Source organism: Cryptotermes secundus, unplaced genomic scaffold (genome assembly GCF_002891405.2).
Source record: "Cryptotermes secundus unplaced genomic scaffold, Csec_1.0 scaffold247, whole genome shotgun sequence".
Lineage (NCBI taxonomy): Eukaryota > Metazoa > Arthropoda > Insecta > Blattodea > Kalotermitidae > Cryptotermes > Cryptotermes secundus.
Genome location: NW_019740656.1, coordinates 479,404 through 496,432, shown reverse-complemented (window position 1 = coordinate 496,432; position 17,029 = coordinate 479,404). Strand labels below are relative to the sequence as shown.

Here is a 17,029-nt window from a genome sequence, read left to right as displayed (position 1 = left end):
TGATGGTGTGTGTGTAGTTAGATGGGTTGGAGGGGCGGCCCGGGGGGGGCGGGGGGGGGGGGGGGGGGAGTCCCCTCGGAGCCTTCACAGCACAGAAATACAATCCACGAATCTTATTGTGACACTTTCTTCTCTAAAATCACGAGACATTAATTTGTATTTTTGGCTACTGTAAGGAATAGGAATGAAAAAGAAAGACTTGTCTTAAACTAAACTTGTTATTGATAGGGGCCCCACAGAAGAGGAGTATAATCCGGAGATCTTGGGGGGGGGGCATTTGCTTCTTTGAAATCATGAAATATCATTTAATAAAGTAAAGCTATTCCTGTAACAGGCCGCGGAAGCCCATAGGCTTGTGAGACGTTGAGGCTCCCAAGATTTTCTAGACAATCAGCTCATAGATGGCGGTGAGGTTGTCAACCTTACGCACCGGTCACCCTTTACCCCCAGGAAGATTCCTGGTACTCATTTCTGTTAGAGGCTGAGTCGACCCCAGGGCCATGGTGCGGCGGAAAGGATTTGATCAACTAAAAAAATCTAATGACCTCATCGTAAATTGAAACCGCGACCTTCCGGCTTGTAGGATAGTGCCTCAACCAACTACACTACCGCGTGCCCCCTTAATTACTGGTAGATCTGTATTTTATGAGCATCTATTACAGAATTGGTCTTGAAGCCCACTTACCTCTGTGCTTTAAGTGGTTAAGACGTATGCAAATGAACCTGCGATGTCGCCCTTAGACCACACAACACGAATTAATACGAACTGTTGGCCAGAACCGTGTCCTGGAAGCGAACGACCAACTAAGTCCCCGTATAAACTAAATGTGCAACGGCCTCCGCTATGTTTTCGCACAACTGGAGTTATCGCAACAGCAAGCGCGGTTCCTTCTGATTACGCGGTCTTATCACTAACACACTGTCATGGCCGACAGGGCTGAGCACCAACAGGAGAGGCGCTGCACATCGAGGCGCAATAACACGCCGGACTTCGTCAACGTGCTTGCTGTAATAAAGGCTGCGTTATCCTCGGGCTTAAAAAATCAACTACCAAACCATGAATATATATGGAAAATGGAGGGGAACTGTCAGCATCACGCCCATCCCTCTTTAACCAAGCGCAAAGGCCACCGGTACTCATTGGATGGATGGCTCGGTAGGCCGAAGATCCAGCCTAAATGTTATGGAGAAGAGAAAAATCACTTGCCCCTGGTGGAAATCGAACCAGAGTACTCAGGAATCCATCCTGTAGTCTAGTTGCTATACCAACTGAGCTATCCTCGCTCTCTTTAAAGGTATTTTGACGATGTACAAAATTCGCAAAATGTCATAGCGCATGTAACACACCATAAAACAGGCAAAACCATTAAGTAAGGTAAATATTAGAACTACATTTGGTACATTTCATTTTATTTTACCCTATGTTATGTAATATAAGGGGACCACAACGTAGCGTAGTTGGTTGAGGCACTATGCTGCAAGCTGGAAGGCTGCAGGTCCGACTCCAGATGAAGTCCTTGGATTATTAAATTGACCTAATCCTTCCAGCCGCACTATGGCCCTGGAGTCGACTGTCTCTAACAGAAATGTGTACCAGGACTCCTCCTGGAGGTAAAGGGCGGATGGTGAGTGAGGCTGACAACCTCAGATATCTATGAGGTGATTGTACAGAAAATATGGAAGCCTCGACGTCTCACAACCTTACGGGCCTCCAAGGCCTGTTACAGGGATAGCTTTACATCATTTTTATGTAATGTAGGGCGGATTTGTTTACTTCCATTCATAAACAAAGGAATGATGCTGTTTGATGTGTTTCATTCTGCTCTGTCACACTAACAATATCATGAAAAGTTAAACAGTTCCGTGTAGTGTGACTGGTGAAGTCATCAGTGTCACCGGTCACACTACGCGGAACTGTTTAACTTTTCTTGAATAATACTGTTATAATAAACTAGTAACAAAGAAAGGGCAGATTTGTCTGATATGCAACAAAGAGGGAGAGAGACCGCACACTGAGGTGTGAAGGAACAGAGATTTGGATAGGAGGCTGTGGAACATTGATGCAGAAATGGGTGTCAGAAGGTTATCAGGATGCAAGAATACAGGGAAATGCATAAAAAGAGACTACATGATTAAATAAGAGGAGGAATTAGAAAGAATAATTAAGAAAGCACGAGAGTGAAGTAGAAATCAATTTAGATGACCCTCAGTCAGTTGGGGTAGCAATAGGACATGTGTAATTAAAATCTTAATGTACAATAGATCAGTTATATTCTACAGGAATAGTAACTTAAAAGGTGTGCTGAAGCACAGGACCAGGGAGTCAAACTCTGGTACCCAAAAGCATAAACTGTAACAAACTTAATGAAGCACTGATTCACAGTAAATTATATTTCTTAATTTACCATCCCCTATCCATTCTGCTTCTTGCTTATAACCGCTGTACCATATACACCGGCAAGTATTGCATTAATTGACTGACAGATGCTAGCCATCCAATTTGTGGGTAATACGCCTGGGGGCAGATATAGGAACAATGGAAGAGGAAAGATTAGCTGAGGAAAAGTAAATAAATGATTTCCAAGGCATACATATATTAAGTGGGACATGCAGTAGCGTAGTTGGTTGAGGCACTATGCTACAAGCCGGAAGGTCCCGGGTTCAAGTCCCGATGAGGTAATTGGATTTTTTTTAATTGACCTAATTCTTCCAGCCACACTATGGCCCTGGAGTCAACTCAGCCTCTAACAGAAATGAGTACCAGGAATCTTCCTGGAATATTTTTGGGGGTAAAGGGCGGCCGGTGCGTAGGGCTGACAACCTTGCCGCCACCTATGAGCCAACTGTCTAGAAAATGTGGGAGCCTCAATATCTCACAACCCTGTGGGCCTCCGCGGCCTGTTACAGGGATTACTTTACTTTTTTCACTTACTTACATATATTAAGCACATTAAACCCTTCAGCAAGATCGCATCAGCCACACTCTTCCCGTCAGTAAAGCGCTTGATCATACATTCAAAAAGAGTAATATCTTATGGAAGTACGCCATGTAGGTGGATCGAAGTTTAAGAGACATTTCGGGGGGTTGCACAGCCTCTGTCTTCAGAGTAGAAGTGTAAGGCAAGCAAGCAACACACAACCTAAAGAGAATTTGCCTTTCCGTGGTGTCAGGGTTCAGACAAAAGCCATCTCAATCTCATTAACAATAATGCAGTTTGCAGCATGGGAGAAAATTAGGTCAAGCAATTGACCTAATTTCATGACATTCATGTGTATACAACAAATGTACTCTAAACAGTGCCAAGCAAAAGTCAACATCAGAGCAATTCCACAGTTTATGTGCGTAATTTTCAACACCAGGTGGCGTTTGTAACCCTTGGAAACCAGAAGTACATCTAAATATTTAGAGATTGAGTTCCTGAAGCACAGACATCAAGAAATCCTGGTTAATACTGGTTTACAGAAATAAAACTGGTATGCTTGTATCCATACAGAAGAAAAAGTCAATTATGGCCTTACATAAATCAGGCTTCATTGTGGCTCAACATGGCTGACAATCGGGGCAGCTGAACAACTTTTGGAGAAAGTTTCTCACCCCAAGTTTCAATAAAGTGTGTGCAGCTGTTTACTGGGTAAATAAGAAAAGTCCAATTATGTGTTTTATGTATAATAACCTTTATTATGAATGAATATGGCTGAAGTCATAACTGTTCACCAACTTCAGTGCATCTCTCCCATATAAATCTTTAAGAATTTGTTTGGCATTGATACTAGGTTACAGACGGACAAATGTGACCTCCATATAAAGCGTTCTCTGAACTTAATAAGGAATGCTTAATAATTACTGTTTGTTCAGAGAGTCACACAAAACACATAATTCTACTCTGTGGACAAAATATGGAGTTTATTAATGCTAAACAAGGCTGTATAAACAGTTATGGGTGTGTTGTAAAGAGTTAATGGTCTATTAAGCACAAATAATGTGCGAAATACCTCGCCCTAACAGTGTGCTGCACTACTGCTGTAACAATTTTCTGACTCATGATGGGCAATTAATACCAGCTTAGGTAAACTAACCACACAGCTTTATCAATGTAAATCGTAAATACTCAACTTGTGTCACCCATTTGTATCTAAGAAATTAGAAGTACATCATTAATAAGAGCTCAAAAAGGCTATAAAACTCAGTAAAATGACATATATTTAAACAGTTCTGCTGGATTTAAGGTTATCACAGTGGTTATTACGAAGAATACTGTCTTATGGAATGTGATATCATGTAGTTTGGTATAAGTTTACTGGAATTTCAGAGGAACATACTGTTGATATCTTCGGCACCAGAGGATGCCATGCCAGCAAGCAGGAAGCAGACCTTGACCGTCAGTGAGCTTCTACCAGACGACAGTGCAACACAAGTCACAGGACAGTGCTCTTCAGTTATTTCGGTTGGTGGCCCATGTCACAAGCTGAGGTACATCTGAGGCTACACATCCTTAAGAATATAACGCCATAAATGTTCAATGTATGTGCCCCATTTACACATAGATATTACAGGTCCTGGTATCCCTCGTTTCATAAATTTTCACTACAATGAAGCATGTTAGTTTCTACTGATTTTTACTTAATGAACTTTATTTTCACTACAACAAACAACTTGTTTGGTGACTTTCATATGTAAAGTAATAGGAATTTCACTTTCAATTTAAGAATTTTCACCTTATGAACAGTTTTCACGGAACAAATTACTTTCATAAATTGAAAGATATCTGTATATCATGGAGGAGGCAAAGGGCTGAAATACAACAAAACAAAATATAGCTTAAATCATCTTGTCTTTAACAAAACTGTAACCTTATGACCAATTAGGTTATATTCGTAATGCAAGAGTGCACAGAAAACATTACAGTTCTAACGGGTTCTGTTGAAATCGTAATATGTTGACATGGGCCAATCTGGAAGCGTTGTCATGCCACATCAAGCCCGCAAGTTGGCTATTTTTTCGATTCTGCTGAATTTAACTTTGAAGTGCAGTGGCTGAAAGGGCTCCCAAAATGGGTTTGATATGTGAAGAGTGCTACCTTCTGCGATGCAATAAGGTGAAGTCCAGGAGATGTTCACCAGTGTTTACGAGGAATGTACTGTAATCTGCATTTGCTTACATTACAACTTATCTTCATCTCACTGTGATTGGGTGTGCTGAAATTTGAGAGCACAGGCATCTGATATTTATTTATACAAACAAAGTTGGAAAAAAGTGAAACAGGAAGAAATAAAAGATGAAAATGGAGAAAATAAATAGATGCAGAGAATGAGACAGGAAAGAAGAAAAATGGAATGAAACAGGACTGGAAATAATTAAATATACATATAAAGACCAGCAGTTACAGAATTTCAGTATACATCAACTGATGAGGTCATTGGATTTTTTCAATTTACCTAAACCTTCCAGCCACACTTTGGCCCTGGGGTTGACTCCACCTCTAAGAGAAATGAGTACCAGGAATATTCCTGGAGATAAAGGGGAGCCTCGACGTCTCACAACCCTACAGCCCTCCACAGCCTGTTACAGGAATAGTTTTACTTTTACCAACTGTATGAAGCACTGTCTGGCTATTCAGTGTAGCTGGGACTTCATAGTGTCCCTTATGGGTTATAACATATAAGAGTGCATCAGTGGGAGTGTTATCTGCGGAAACTGGAACTAGACATGGGTATTGCCAAATTTTAGAATTGAATTTTCAAAGGGCATTTCACTAGTCTATTATAGACCATAAAAGTTCATATAAACTTGTGCTTAAATTATTAAGCATTCTAAATCTACAGTATTTACAATTACTGTATTACAAACTATATTTACATAGATATACAAAAGTTAAACAACACAGAAATGCTTCCCAAATACCAGTATATTGCGCTCTGCTCTACTCCCATTCTACTGCTCTATCAGTCACACGAACCATCAAGCCAACCGTCTCGCCACCGTTCATTCACACGGGAGCAATCAAACTCAGGTTTGCCAATCCGCCGATTGACATTATTATGCATCCTGCAAAGCCACTGAGACAGTGAATGCTGTGAATCGGTAACAGGGGGTGTCACTTTCAATCTGCAAAAATATAACATAAAAATAATTATTTAAATACAAACTCACTTGTGCTGATTAATACTGACCTTAAAATATATCATTGTCTCACCCAAGTAACTTCAAAATTCACCAAAAAGTAGAAGGCACCCCACCTGTGGGCCCACCCGTACATTACAAGAGTAACATAAAGCTAGGGCCGCACCATAGCTCAAGCGGTTAGTCGCTGGCTTCCCACCATGGCGGCCTGGGTTCGATCCTGGGTCTGGTCAAGTGGGATTTGTGGTGGACAAAGTGGTGCTGGGGCAGGTTTTCTCCCAGTACTTTGGTTTCCCTTGCCAATCTTCATTCCACCAATTGCTGCACAATCACCCTCACCTATCATCTGGGGCTGGTACAATAGGCCAGAAGTGGCCGCAGTACAAGGGACTTAGTCCCACCCCACTACCAATAAAGAAAAACATAAAGCTATCCCTGTAACAGGTCGTGCAGGCCCATAGGGTTGAGATGTCGAGGCTCCCACATTTTCTAGACAATCATTTCACAATATATATGGACAAATACCGTCTTAAGTGCAACAAATTTTATTGTAGTTTTTACTTCTTTTTCCTCCTCCACACTACATGTTTCGGCCCTAAATGGCCATCATCAGGTGTGTAACAGCTACGTGAGTGATACACACCTGATGATGGCCATTTAGGGCCGAAACATGTAGTGTGGAGGAGGAAAAAGAAGTAAAAACTACAAAAAAATTTGTTGCACTTAAGACGGTATTTGTCCATATATATTGTGTGAGTGTAACAGGATGCTGAAATATAATATCATTTCACAGATGACGATGAGGCTATCAGCCTTACATGACAGCCAGCCGCCCTTTACCCCCATGAAGAATCCTGGTATGTATTTCTGTTAGAGGCTGTGTCAACCCCAGGGCTATAGTGTGGCTGGGAGGATTAGGTCAATTAAAAATCCATTAACCTCATCGTCAATCGAAGCTGTGACCTTTGGGCTTGTAGCATAGTGCCTCAATCAACTATGCTACCACATGCCCCCATATTAAAAGAGTGACCATAGCAAAAAAGGAGGTACTACTGTTAAATCAAATACCAAAACACATGTTCATTTCCTTTGCACACGGGCTTTATGACAACTGCTAGAAAATTTGATCACTGATGTGTGTATTTCCCAAAAGCTTATTCTTGCACTTGCATTTTGCTTAGCAGAATTTGATTATCTCCCCCCTCCCAAATCAGAACCTCTTCTTCAGTTTTCAAATGCAACAAATCCATCTTCCCAAAGGAATTTGAAATGAGATAATTCTAACTTCAGAATGACAGCTGTAGACTTATTCTTTGAGGTAAAATACAGACTGATCATGCATGCCCTAACTGGAGGAAAACACACTTGTTAAATTTAAAGCTGAGACATCCATTGGTATGTAATAATTGTGACTCTTGATGTTGGCAACAGTCAATCTGATCCTAAGAGGATTTGCATGATTTTAAGATACACTTACTGTTCTTGAAAGTCTTGTGCACACTCATAACAGGGGTAGAATTTTGAGAATGTAGTGAAGAAATTAGCCATGTCTGATCTCTCTTCAGGTGTTGGCTTATCTGGATAATATGCAGCCATTGTATGCAGAAAACCCCAAGTCTTACTTCCTAAAACAGATGTACACAAAACATATACTATTTCACACTGGAAAACTGTCTTCAACATCCTACAATATATATGGAACCAAAATTTCTTGGGCATGCAAGAGAAATAATTTCTACCAGTTAACAGTGGATTTGGTTAACAAGTTCTTGTTTTACTTCCACTTACAAGAAATCACAGTGAGAGAATAAACAATATGTGGCCATTAGATTGCGGTCCTCTGGGTTATGACACTGTGTAGTATCCTACCCTGAAGAGGGAGTCAACAAGTTCCTACATAACACTGGTGACCACCTACAACTTATGATGTGACTGACGGAATGCTCTCAAAAACAATATTCCATTTTTTTGAGTTGGTTCACATGGAAGATTCCACTTGGGTGAACAAAGTGCAAAGAGGCGAAGCAGGTCACACTACTGCTTGATTTCCTGCAGAACAAATTGTCTGTTAACATTGCGAGGTAATCCCATCACACTACTCCTTCCATTTATCCTTTCTTGGATGACCATACATGTCGTAACTTCCGATGCGATGTCTACCATCTTCAACTCGGTTAATTGCAACATAAATGTTCACTTCCATGAAAACCTCAAACCCCATAATGTATCCATCCAGGCTCTTAATATTTGGAAACAAGATCCAAATGTGCAGCACATTTCTTGAAGTTTGATTATAATACATTTATATATTAGTTAACTACAAAGTCAACTGAAACAGAGAATGAAAGAAAAATCCCCCAGAGGAATATATTCCACGATCCCTTTAATACTCTTACATGATCTGGGTGCTCAGGGAGAGACTGGAGGATGTTATGGCGGCTGTTGCTTTGTGATGGCCTTGGTATTGTTGACGCGGAACCGTTGATTGTCGTGGAAACATGTTTACCGGCCAGTCCTTCGCAGTAAATGTCCTTTCTGGGTAAGCCATTCGGGCGTCATGTCACAATACCTTCAAGACAATTAAAATCTTTACCTAATTCATCTTTATCCAGTGGGCACTCTTCCCTCTTGGGCGTATGATCACCTCTTCCGTGTGCTTCCTGTAATGAAAAATTATTTACACTTGTACTTTTCAGTAATTAGTCGTTCTAATTTACGTTATTACACTGGACGATAGCAGAACATTTCGAAAGTACTTTCTCAATGAAACTTCCGTAAGGTTAGAACCATAACCTAAATATGGAATTAACGACTGACTGACAGCTCACACCAATCACAAAACCTCACTTGAGAAATTAACCTTTGTCAAGGCTTCCTTCTGCTGCTTTGTCCATGTCTTGAAGTCCACACATGCCCGACAAGGTCTCGTATTTCTTTCTGTATCATACGTACGCTCATTCCCATGTGCCGCCATTGTGAATATATGATGCATGATGCAACAACCTGAAACAGCTGACAATCGATGGAGGTTAGTAATTCAAACTGTCGGATTACGTAAACAGTTTATATAACTTTTGGTTTGTTTCATGGCCAACATAATGTAGCGTATTTAAGTAGTGATTGTGAAATGTAAATTTAATTACAAATAAATCAGAGTTTTCATAAGTCGTTGCCAACATATCAAATTTTTCGTTGGCTACCCCGGGATGTTTGGTTCACTAACAATTATTCAGAAACCTAACCTGTACTCTGTTATGAATTTGCAAATATGTGACAGCCATTCTGCAGGAGATTATATGAGAACAAAAAACGCCTAGAAGATATTAGGTACGTAACTGATGGTTAATTCTTCAGAGGTTTTTGACAACCTGTGATTCAATATACCTACATTTTGCTGGTCATTGACAGTGTGATGTAAATATGATGTGCACGTTTGCAGAGGCTGTTCAACTGCCGTTACTTTGTGATTGGTAGTCATCGAACTGGGTCCTTAAGATTCATAGGCGTGCACATTATGCGCACACAACCAGTGGAAGAGCCCAGTAATGGCTGTTATTTTAACTCCAAATATATATTGTCAAGTGTTTCCTAGGTAACAGACAAGGAACGGTGGGTTTGGATTAGACGAATGTTTATTGGACATTTGTTTGTTTACACTCACAGTTATAATCACTGTCAGTAATGCCTTTCACGTTCCCTCTTCATTGGCTATATTCTTGCACCACTATTCTCAATGGAGCCTTCATTTTTGGTTCTTTCCTTACTGCTCGGTGGAGCCTCGCTCTTCAGAGTCAAAGTCACATTGTGACTGACAGTCGGTCAGTTTGTCTGTCTTGGTGTCAAGCCCCAGATGTTTCTTCTTGTATGAATCCTCACTATTCTGGGTTCACTGCTCCCTATATAGGCTCGGCACGGACCACCCACAGAAAATGCATTGCTGCTCAGCAACGGATATCATGTATTGTCAGGCGTGTCTACCCGTTGCGCATTCGTTGCTGTGGGAACTCAACAGTTCGGTCTCTGTTGCTTAAGCACTTCCCTAAGCAACGGTCTGTTTATGTTTCATTGTCTAGGAATTGCTAGCCGTTGAGCAGCAATGGACATTCTACAGTACAGTCTCCCAGGCAGCACACCACAGATCACGATATGGAATTCACATCTGGGCTTGGTTGTCCAATGATGTATTCTGTTTATTTAATTATTGCTTACTAAGAATGTTGAAGTGCATATGGCTGTCTATACTTTGATGTGACGTAACCAAATTACCAACATAGGATCACATTAAATAATATTTTTGGGCTTTCCCGTTGATCTAGTGAATACCATACAGGTAAAATTATCCCTGTGCTTAACTAATTAAGCACTCTGCCATGAAAGCATATGGGGGAGTAGATGTATAGATCCATGTTTCCTTGACCTCAGCACTAGTTGGAGGTGAGTGGTCAGCTTCAAGCCCTGGCTGCTTAACTCCCTGGGAAGTTGCTGCCAGCACCCATTGGAGTGATTATCATATCAGAGAAAATTAAAATGGACCTGCATTCAGTTTAAACCATCACAACTGACAACAAAGAATATGAATACAAGTCTGGGTAATGCCAATCAAATACATGAAGACAGGAGTAACGCCAACTTCTGCAACATCACATACACCCAGTCCTTGTCAAATGTGATGGTTACTGCCCCATCATGTTAGCAAGGGGCTCGGTGTACATCATTACTACCGCAGACAATGGATCATGTCCAATGTATTTGGTATAATATTATAGGAATTCATTTTCATGGCTATGTTACAAAAGTATGTTTATGTTTATAAAAGGGAGGGCTGTTGTGTACTGTTATGAATGTAGAATTTTAAGCACTAAATGTTTATTTTTCAGTAATGAACCCCACACTCATCGAGGAGAGTTCTTCAAAAAGAATTCCACACAATCTTGAAGCCCTTGTCAAATCTCTAGATGGATCACCAGATGTTTCACCTACAAATACAAATGATTTAATTGCTGTTTTGCTGTACGTGTTAATGATGGAAACAGGGTATTCACCAATAAATGTAGGAGGCACTTCAATTTCCAGCAGTGATCATGGATTCAGTATTCATAAGCTGAATCGCTTCTGCAATATGCCAGCCATTTGGAAGAACATTCGACAAAACAATTATGAAATGACTTTTACTCTTGGAAGATTCACTCAACATCCATGCAGACTGCTTATAATATCAATAGATGATGAAATTATTGTCAATTTACTTATATCAAATTTGAACGAAGAAAGAAATGGATATTCCTTAGGGATTCAACCCTCAAAATATGTTGTCAATCCAACATCTAATTGCATTCCGACAAAGTTCAGAAATCTGAGAGATCTTTCCCTGAGATTTAAAAACAGTTTGTCACATCCTGCTAGAAGTGTAATTTTGACCAAGGAAGGTATACTGAATGCAAGTCTTTTGGGTGTTCCTGATGAAGTTAAGATCAAAATATTTAAATATTTGAAAGTATCAGACCTCTTAAAATTGTCACTGGTTTGTAGCCATTTATATACTGTGACTGAAGAACAAGGGCTGTGGAGGTATTTCCTGCTAAGAGATTTCAGGTGTGAAGATGTGGAAGACCTTGTGAATCAGCCAGGTATAAATGATATTATCATTTGGAAGGAGGAATACAAAAAAAGATACACAAGCGTCCATATCAGAAGACATAAGTGGCATTTTCGCAGTGATATATAGTTTATATCAATTGTCAACGCACGTATTCACTTTCTTTCTTCGAACATTTATGGTCTGCTGCTACAAAACTTGACTACTGATGTATTCAACACTTATTCACATGTGTTGTTTACTTTGTAGAATTCCATATCTTTAAAGAAACCAATTTCCTCCTGTTGTTACTGGTCACAAATTAATCATTTCCAAACGAATTCACAGACTGAGATAACTGTTGACGTTTGTTGTTGTTTTTTTTTTGTTTTTTTGAGTATAATGCAAATCAACTATGAATGTGCTAACACGAAAATAAATTTGAAAGTTAACTGGGGCAAGTACTCATCTGTATGCTTACTCGTAAGCATTTCAGCAGCTGTCTCAGTTAAAATAAAGTTCAGATTTCTTACCTTCTATACACATACCAAATAAACATACCTGCTAGCCAATGTCTCTGTTTTGTATTTTGCTATTTCTGGTTAGTAAAGTATAAAAGAGATTAAATGAATGGCAAACTGCATGACTTTTATTCATTTTATACCATATCTTGAAGTTTTGTTCCTTCACATTGGAGCACCAAATCAGACCATAGCTAATTATCTGATCAGAGATTTCCAAGTTGTTTCTCAGTACAACCAAATAAATACCTGTATAAGATTTGAGGCTTTCACGGCGGTGACTATGAAGAAAGCAGTCTTCTGGGATTTGGCACCGTGTATATGTGGTGTTAACCGACGTTTCGGAGGAACGTATCACCCCCATCTTCAGGGTTGAAGAAAAAGTATAAGTAAATCTGCAAGCGACAACACCGTAGGACACGGTAAAGCAGACTGCTTTACCGTGTCCTACGGTGTTGTCGCTTGCAGATTTACTTATACTTTTTCTTCAACCCTGAAGATGGGGGTGATACGTTCCTCCGAAACGTCGGTTAACACCACATATACACGGTGCCAAATCCCAGAAGACTGCTTTCTTCATAAATACCTGTAGATTGCCTGAGACACAGCTACAGGTGGTTCAGTGAGACATAAGCGCTGAAACCTACTGGATATAGAACCTGTCGTAGTAAAATAAAATATAAAAGCAGTAATATCATACAATCATAATAGATCCCCGAATAAAAAACAAAACAGCACAACAGGGTACCTGATGCTTGCTCAGTTATAAGGGTTACCAGAATTCCAGCCACATCAACCTTGACTACCATAACCCATCCAGAAAGCACACGGTACTTCCCACCTTGCTCTGCACAACCAGGGCAACTTGCATGATGAGCTGCAGTTGCTCAGGCAGCATTCAAACCAGAAAGGCTACAATAGGACTTACAACCCTCCTGTGAGGGTTATGTCACCTCATGATAATCCTTACTCAGTCACTCCTTTACCCTATATGGAGTCCACATTCAACCACTGGAGGAATGCTATACTGGGATAACATTAAAGTTTGTTGGCCTCCTGCACATGAATATCTCAAACTCAGTACTGGATGGTAATGAGAGAAACTAGGGGTATACAGCATCTCATGTGAATGTGGTCATGCTTATACAGGGCAGACAGGAACCTAAATAGCTTTACAGCCTCTCTACACATACAAGCTATAAAATGTTCCTGTACAATCGTGAAAAGTGCAGTTCTGCACACTGTTGCAGGTCCCCATTAGGCTGTACGGTGACAGGAGGAACCTAAATAGCTTTACAGCATGTCTACACCTACAGTAAGCTATAAAATGTTCCTGTACAGTCACGAAAAGTGCAGTTCTGCACACTGTTGCAGGTCCCTATCGGGCTATACAGTGACAGTAGGAACCTAAATAGCTTTACAGCCTCTCTACACCTGCAGTAAGCTTAAAATGTTCCTGTATAGTCACAAAAAGTGCAGTTCTGCACACTGTTGCAGGTCCCCATCGGGCTGTACGGTGACAGCAGGAACCTAAATAGCTTCACAGCCTCTCTACACATACAGTAAGCTATAAAATGTTCCTGTACAATCATGAAAAGTGCAGTTCTGCACACTGTTGCAGGTCCTTGTCAGACTGCACAGTGACAGCAGGAACCTAAATAGCTTTACAGCCTCTCTACAACTGCAGTAAGCTATAAAATGTTCCTGTACAGTCAAGAAAAGTGCAGTTCTGCACACTGTTGCAGGTCCCCATCGGGCTGTACAGTGACAGCAGGAAACTAAATAGCCTTACAGTCTCTTTACATGCACCTTTACTGTGCTCCTTGGTATGGTATGTGCATTTGCCCATTGTAGTGATCCCTGAATGGGGCAAGTTTGGTTTTTCTTAGTGAATGATCTATTTACAGCAACAGCTGTAAATCACTGGTCATGATCCAATTTCCTGTGACCACAGAGGAATAAACACATGGGAAAGCAGAACACAAAGCAGGACAGATCTATGGATTCCACTGCAGTTTCATCATATTTACCATCTATAAATTCCCATTCATGCATCCTGCTCGGACTTCCATGACTCTGCTAGACAACTTGTGACATACTGTCACTCTGTACTCTTACTTTCATTCGCTCTCTGTTGAACGCAGAATATCTGATTGGCAATTAATCTACAATGAATACCTTGAAGCCATTTTAGAGCACAGAAAACTCTTATTAAATTTGCACTCTGTTACATTAACAAAGGGAATCAGGACAACTCAGTTGGTATAGCAATGGCTATAGGCCAGATTGATTGAGTTCAATTTCTGGCTGTGCAAAATTTTTCTATTCTCCACAGCATCCAGACTGACTCTGAGGTCCACCCAGCCTCCTAGCCAATGAGTATCATGGGTTCTTTCCCGAAGGGTAAAGTGGCAGGGGCATGAAGTTGACCGCTGGCTTTAATCAAGTACTAAGGTCAAGAATGGTGAAGTTATACCTGTACTCCTCCATAAGTCTTTACAACACAGTGCTTAACTAATTAAGCAGAGGGACAAGTTCATCTATTTTTTACAGAGATAAAGAACATGCCAATACCGACTCCTGCACGACACAGATATTCGAAGCAACTGAAGCTATAATGTCAAGATCACATGACTTTATCCATATTCCTTGTATGTCCTATTTCACAGTCAGTATGCAGGTATGTGGCAGGTAGCATGCCTGGGCAAATGTTTATATTTGGCAGCATCTGAGGTTTTCACGTGCAAGGAAGATTCATATTCCAGTCTTATGTGTTATGGTACAGTTTTGTGGTCTGGTACATTGACAGCAGTACTTCAGACAAACACACTGCCCACAGCTTCAAGGTTGAAGAAAGCAAATTTATTTAAGATGTGATACCTACATTAGTGTCTTCATGGAAAATAAACATCATGGTTTTGCTAGAAGTTAAAAGTCAACGTTTCAGAGATGTTAACTCTTTCCAACATCAACTCTCATCATGTAGACAGAACAAGCCTATGATATGTTTCTTAGATCAACCATAGCATGGCTGATCATCCAAGGAGTTTCGAGTGCTTTTATTCATTATAAAACCTTCATTTAAGCACTTGAATCTGTACAGACAGACTTGCCAAATTAAAGATCTCCTTCCACAGTTATACATTTCTAACCACAGGCCACAAGAGCAAAGTACTGAGGAGACAAATGTAACATAGACACAGGACAGAAATCTAGCTAGAAACTCTGTATGAAACATGTTCTGCTCATGTTTGTAATCTTCAATGAGTAATAAAATTATTTGTATTGTAATGGATTTGATCAGTGCATTGCCAGGCAACAGCTTTGTAAACACAAATAGAGGCAACAATAGAAGGGAAACTGTGTTCTATGCAATCCATGCCAAACAACAATAGGAACTGGATTCTCTGTGAACAGTTGCTAGGTGGGCCTCAAGGGGCCTGACACCAAGATGAACTGATTGGCGGTAAACCGCCAGTCATAAAGTAACTTGACTCTGACTCTGACCATGGCAGTGACTGACCCTGTGAGTCATAGGAGGCGACGAAAAGGGAAGTCTCAAATCTGAGACAGTAAAATATGGTTGCAAGTACCAAGTGACTCAGACCCAAGAAAGACTGCGCTGGCAAGGACCAGCAGCATATACAAATGACAGACCTGTTCTCTCGTCAGAGAGGGCGACCCACAAAAGAACAAGACCATGACTGTCAAACAGTCATAAATATCTGGTCATGAGCTCCAGATGGGGCTCAACAAGACTGAGTGACTGACCGTCAGTTGCAATGTGACGTGGGCTCTTTAACCAGGGCAGTGGCAGATTTCTGAGTTCTGAGTCCTCAGTGGAAGACAGCCATGGAAAGTTCATGTGAAGACCTGGTGTGATTAGAAGGCTCACTTGTGTGTAATACTTGGAGTGTGCGCTTCAGTGAGACTGTTATAGTTCCTGTGTTTTTGTTGCGTTACCAGGACTAGTGTGTGCATAAATCAGCAATAGCACTGTATTTAAGTGTAATTAAGAGAGAGAATGTAATGGAAGTGCTAATAAATCCAATCATCCGAACTAGAACCCACCATTTTCACGCGTTTACCACCCTACACGTGACAGTATGTATAATGTGGATTTGTAAGAATTTAAGCAAGTCATCAGATATAGTACTTATGGGACAGAAGAATAAATACAGTATGCTGTTATCACATTTTATGTGCTACACAGAAACTACTTTACTGAAAGTTCCAGTTTTCTCATGACTATTAAAATTCAGTTGGCTTTGGAATATGTTTCATTCAGTTCTTGAGTGACACAATATTCCTTCATGGTTTCATGAACATATGCATGAACACACTACTCTTTTATTTTTTTTCTTTGTTTTTCTAGTGATTGCACTCTTTTGGTATTTTTACAATTGTGCCATAGTACATCAGTTCTTCTGTAGAGGAGAAACAACAACACAAATAGTGGAAAGGAAAGGACTGAAATCGTTTGTATATTAATGCAAATGGGGGAAGATAAAAGGCTAACATGAATATATAATCAAGAGCCTGCCAGGAAACTGGAACAAAAGATGAATGCTACTGGAACTGGTGCTACTGACACTGCTGCTACTGGAACCACTGCTACTGCTACTGCTGCTGCTGGAACCAGTGCTACTGCTACTGCTACTACTGGTACTGATACTAACACTACTACTACTACTACTACAACTACTATTAAGTCTACCCAAGTGTTTTCACAAAGGTTCCTACCTGGAAGTAGACAGAAGAACTGAGCACCCACCCCCACCCATCATCCAATGATATTTTGATCCTGTAATG

General features: G+C 40.4%; 2 protein-coding genes and 1 long non-coding RNA gene across 4 annotated transcripts in view; 1 reads left to right on the top strand and 2 right to left on the bottom strand.

The window, feature by feature from the left end:
- Positions 1–5,113, bottom strand: part of LOC111872434 (SLIT and NTRK-like protein 1) — an 11,379-nt gene extending 6,266 nt beyond the window's left edge. The window contains exon 1 of one of the 2 annotated variants that reach the window (XM_023866356.2): positions 4,321–5,113. The gene's annotated coding sequence lies outside the window, so the exon portion shown is untranslated. Of the gene's footprint in view, positions 1–685; positions 1,445–4,320 lie in introns of those variants that run through there. The other variant, XM_023866355.2, reaches the window with a different exon arrangement.
- Positions 5,114–5,517: 404 nt separating this feature from the next.
- Positions 5,518–16,975, bottom strand: LOC111872435 (FAD-linked sulfhydryl oxidase ALR). Its single transcript, XM_023866359.2, has 5 exons — positions 16,961–16,975; positions 8,982–9,133; positions 8,715–8,781; positions 7,599–7,746; positions 5,518–6,106 (listed from the first exon to the last, which is right to left on the bottom strand). Exons 2-5 carry the CDS (start codon positions 9,111–9,113, stop codon positions 5,944–5,946), a joined length of 510 nt encoding a protein of 169 aa, XP_023722127.1. The 5' UTR covers positions 9,114–9,133; positions 16,961–16,975; the 3' UTR covers positions 5,518–5,943.
- LOC111872436 lies at positions 9,145–12,337 on the top strand. Its single transcript, XR_002844224.1, has 2 exons — positions 9,145–9,448; positions 10,999–12,337. It is a non-coding gene; the product is annotated as an uncharacterized LOC111872436 (long non-coding RNA).
- Positions 16,976–17,029: the final 54 nt, after the last annotated feature.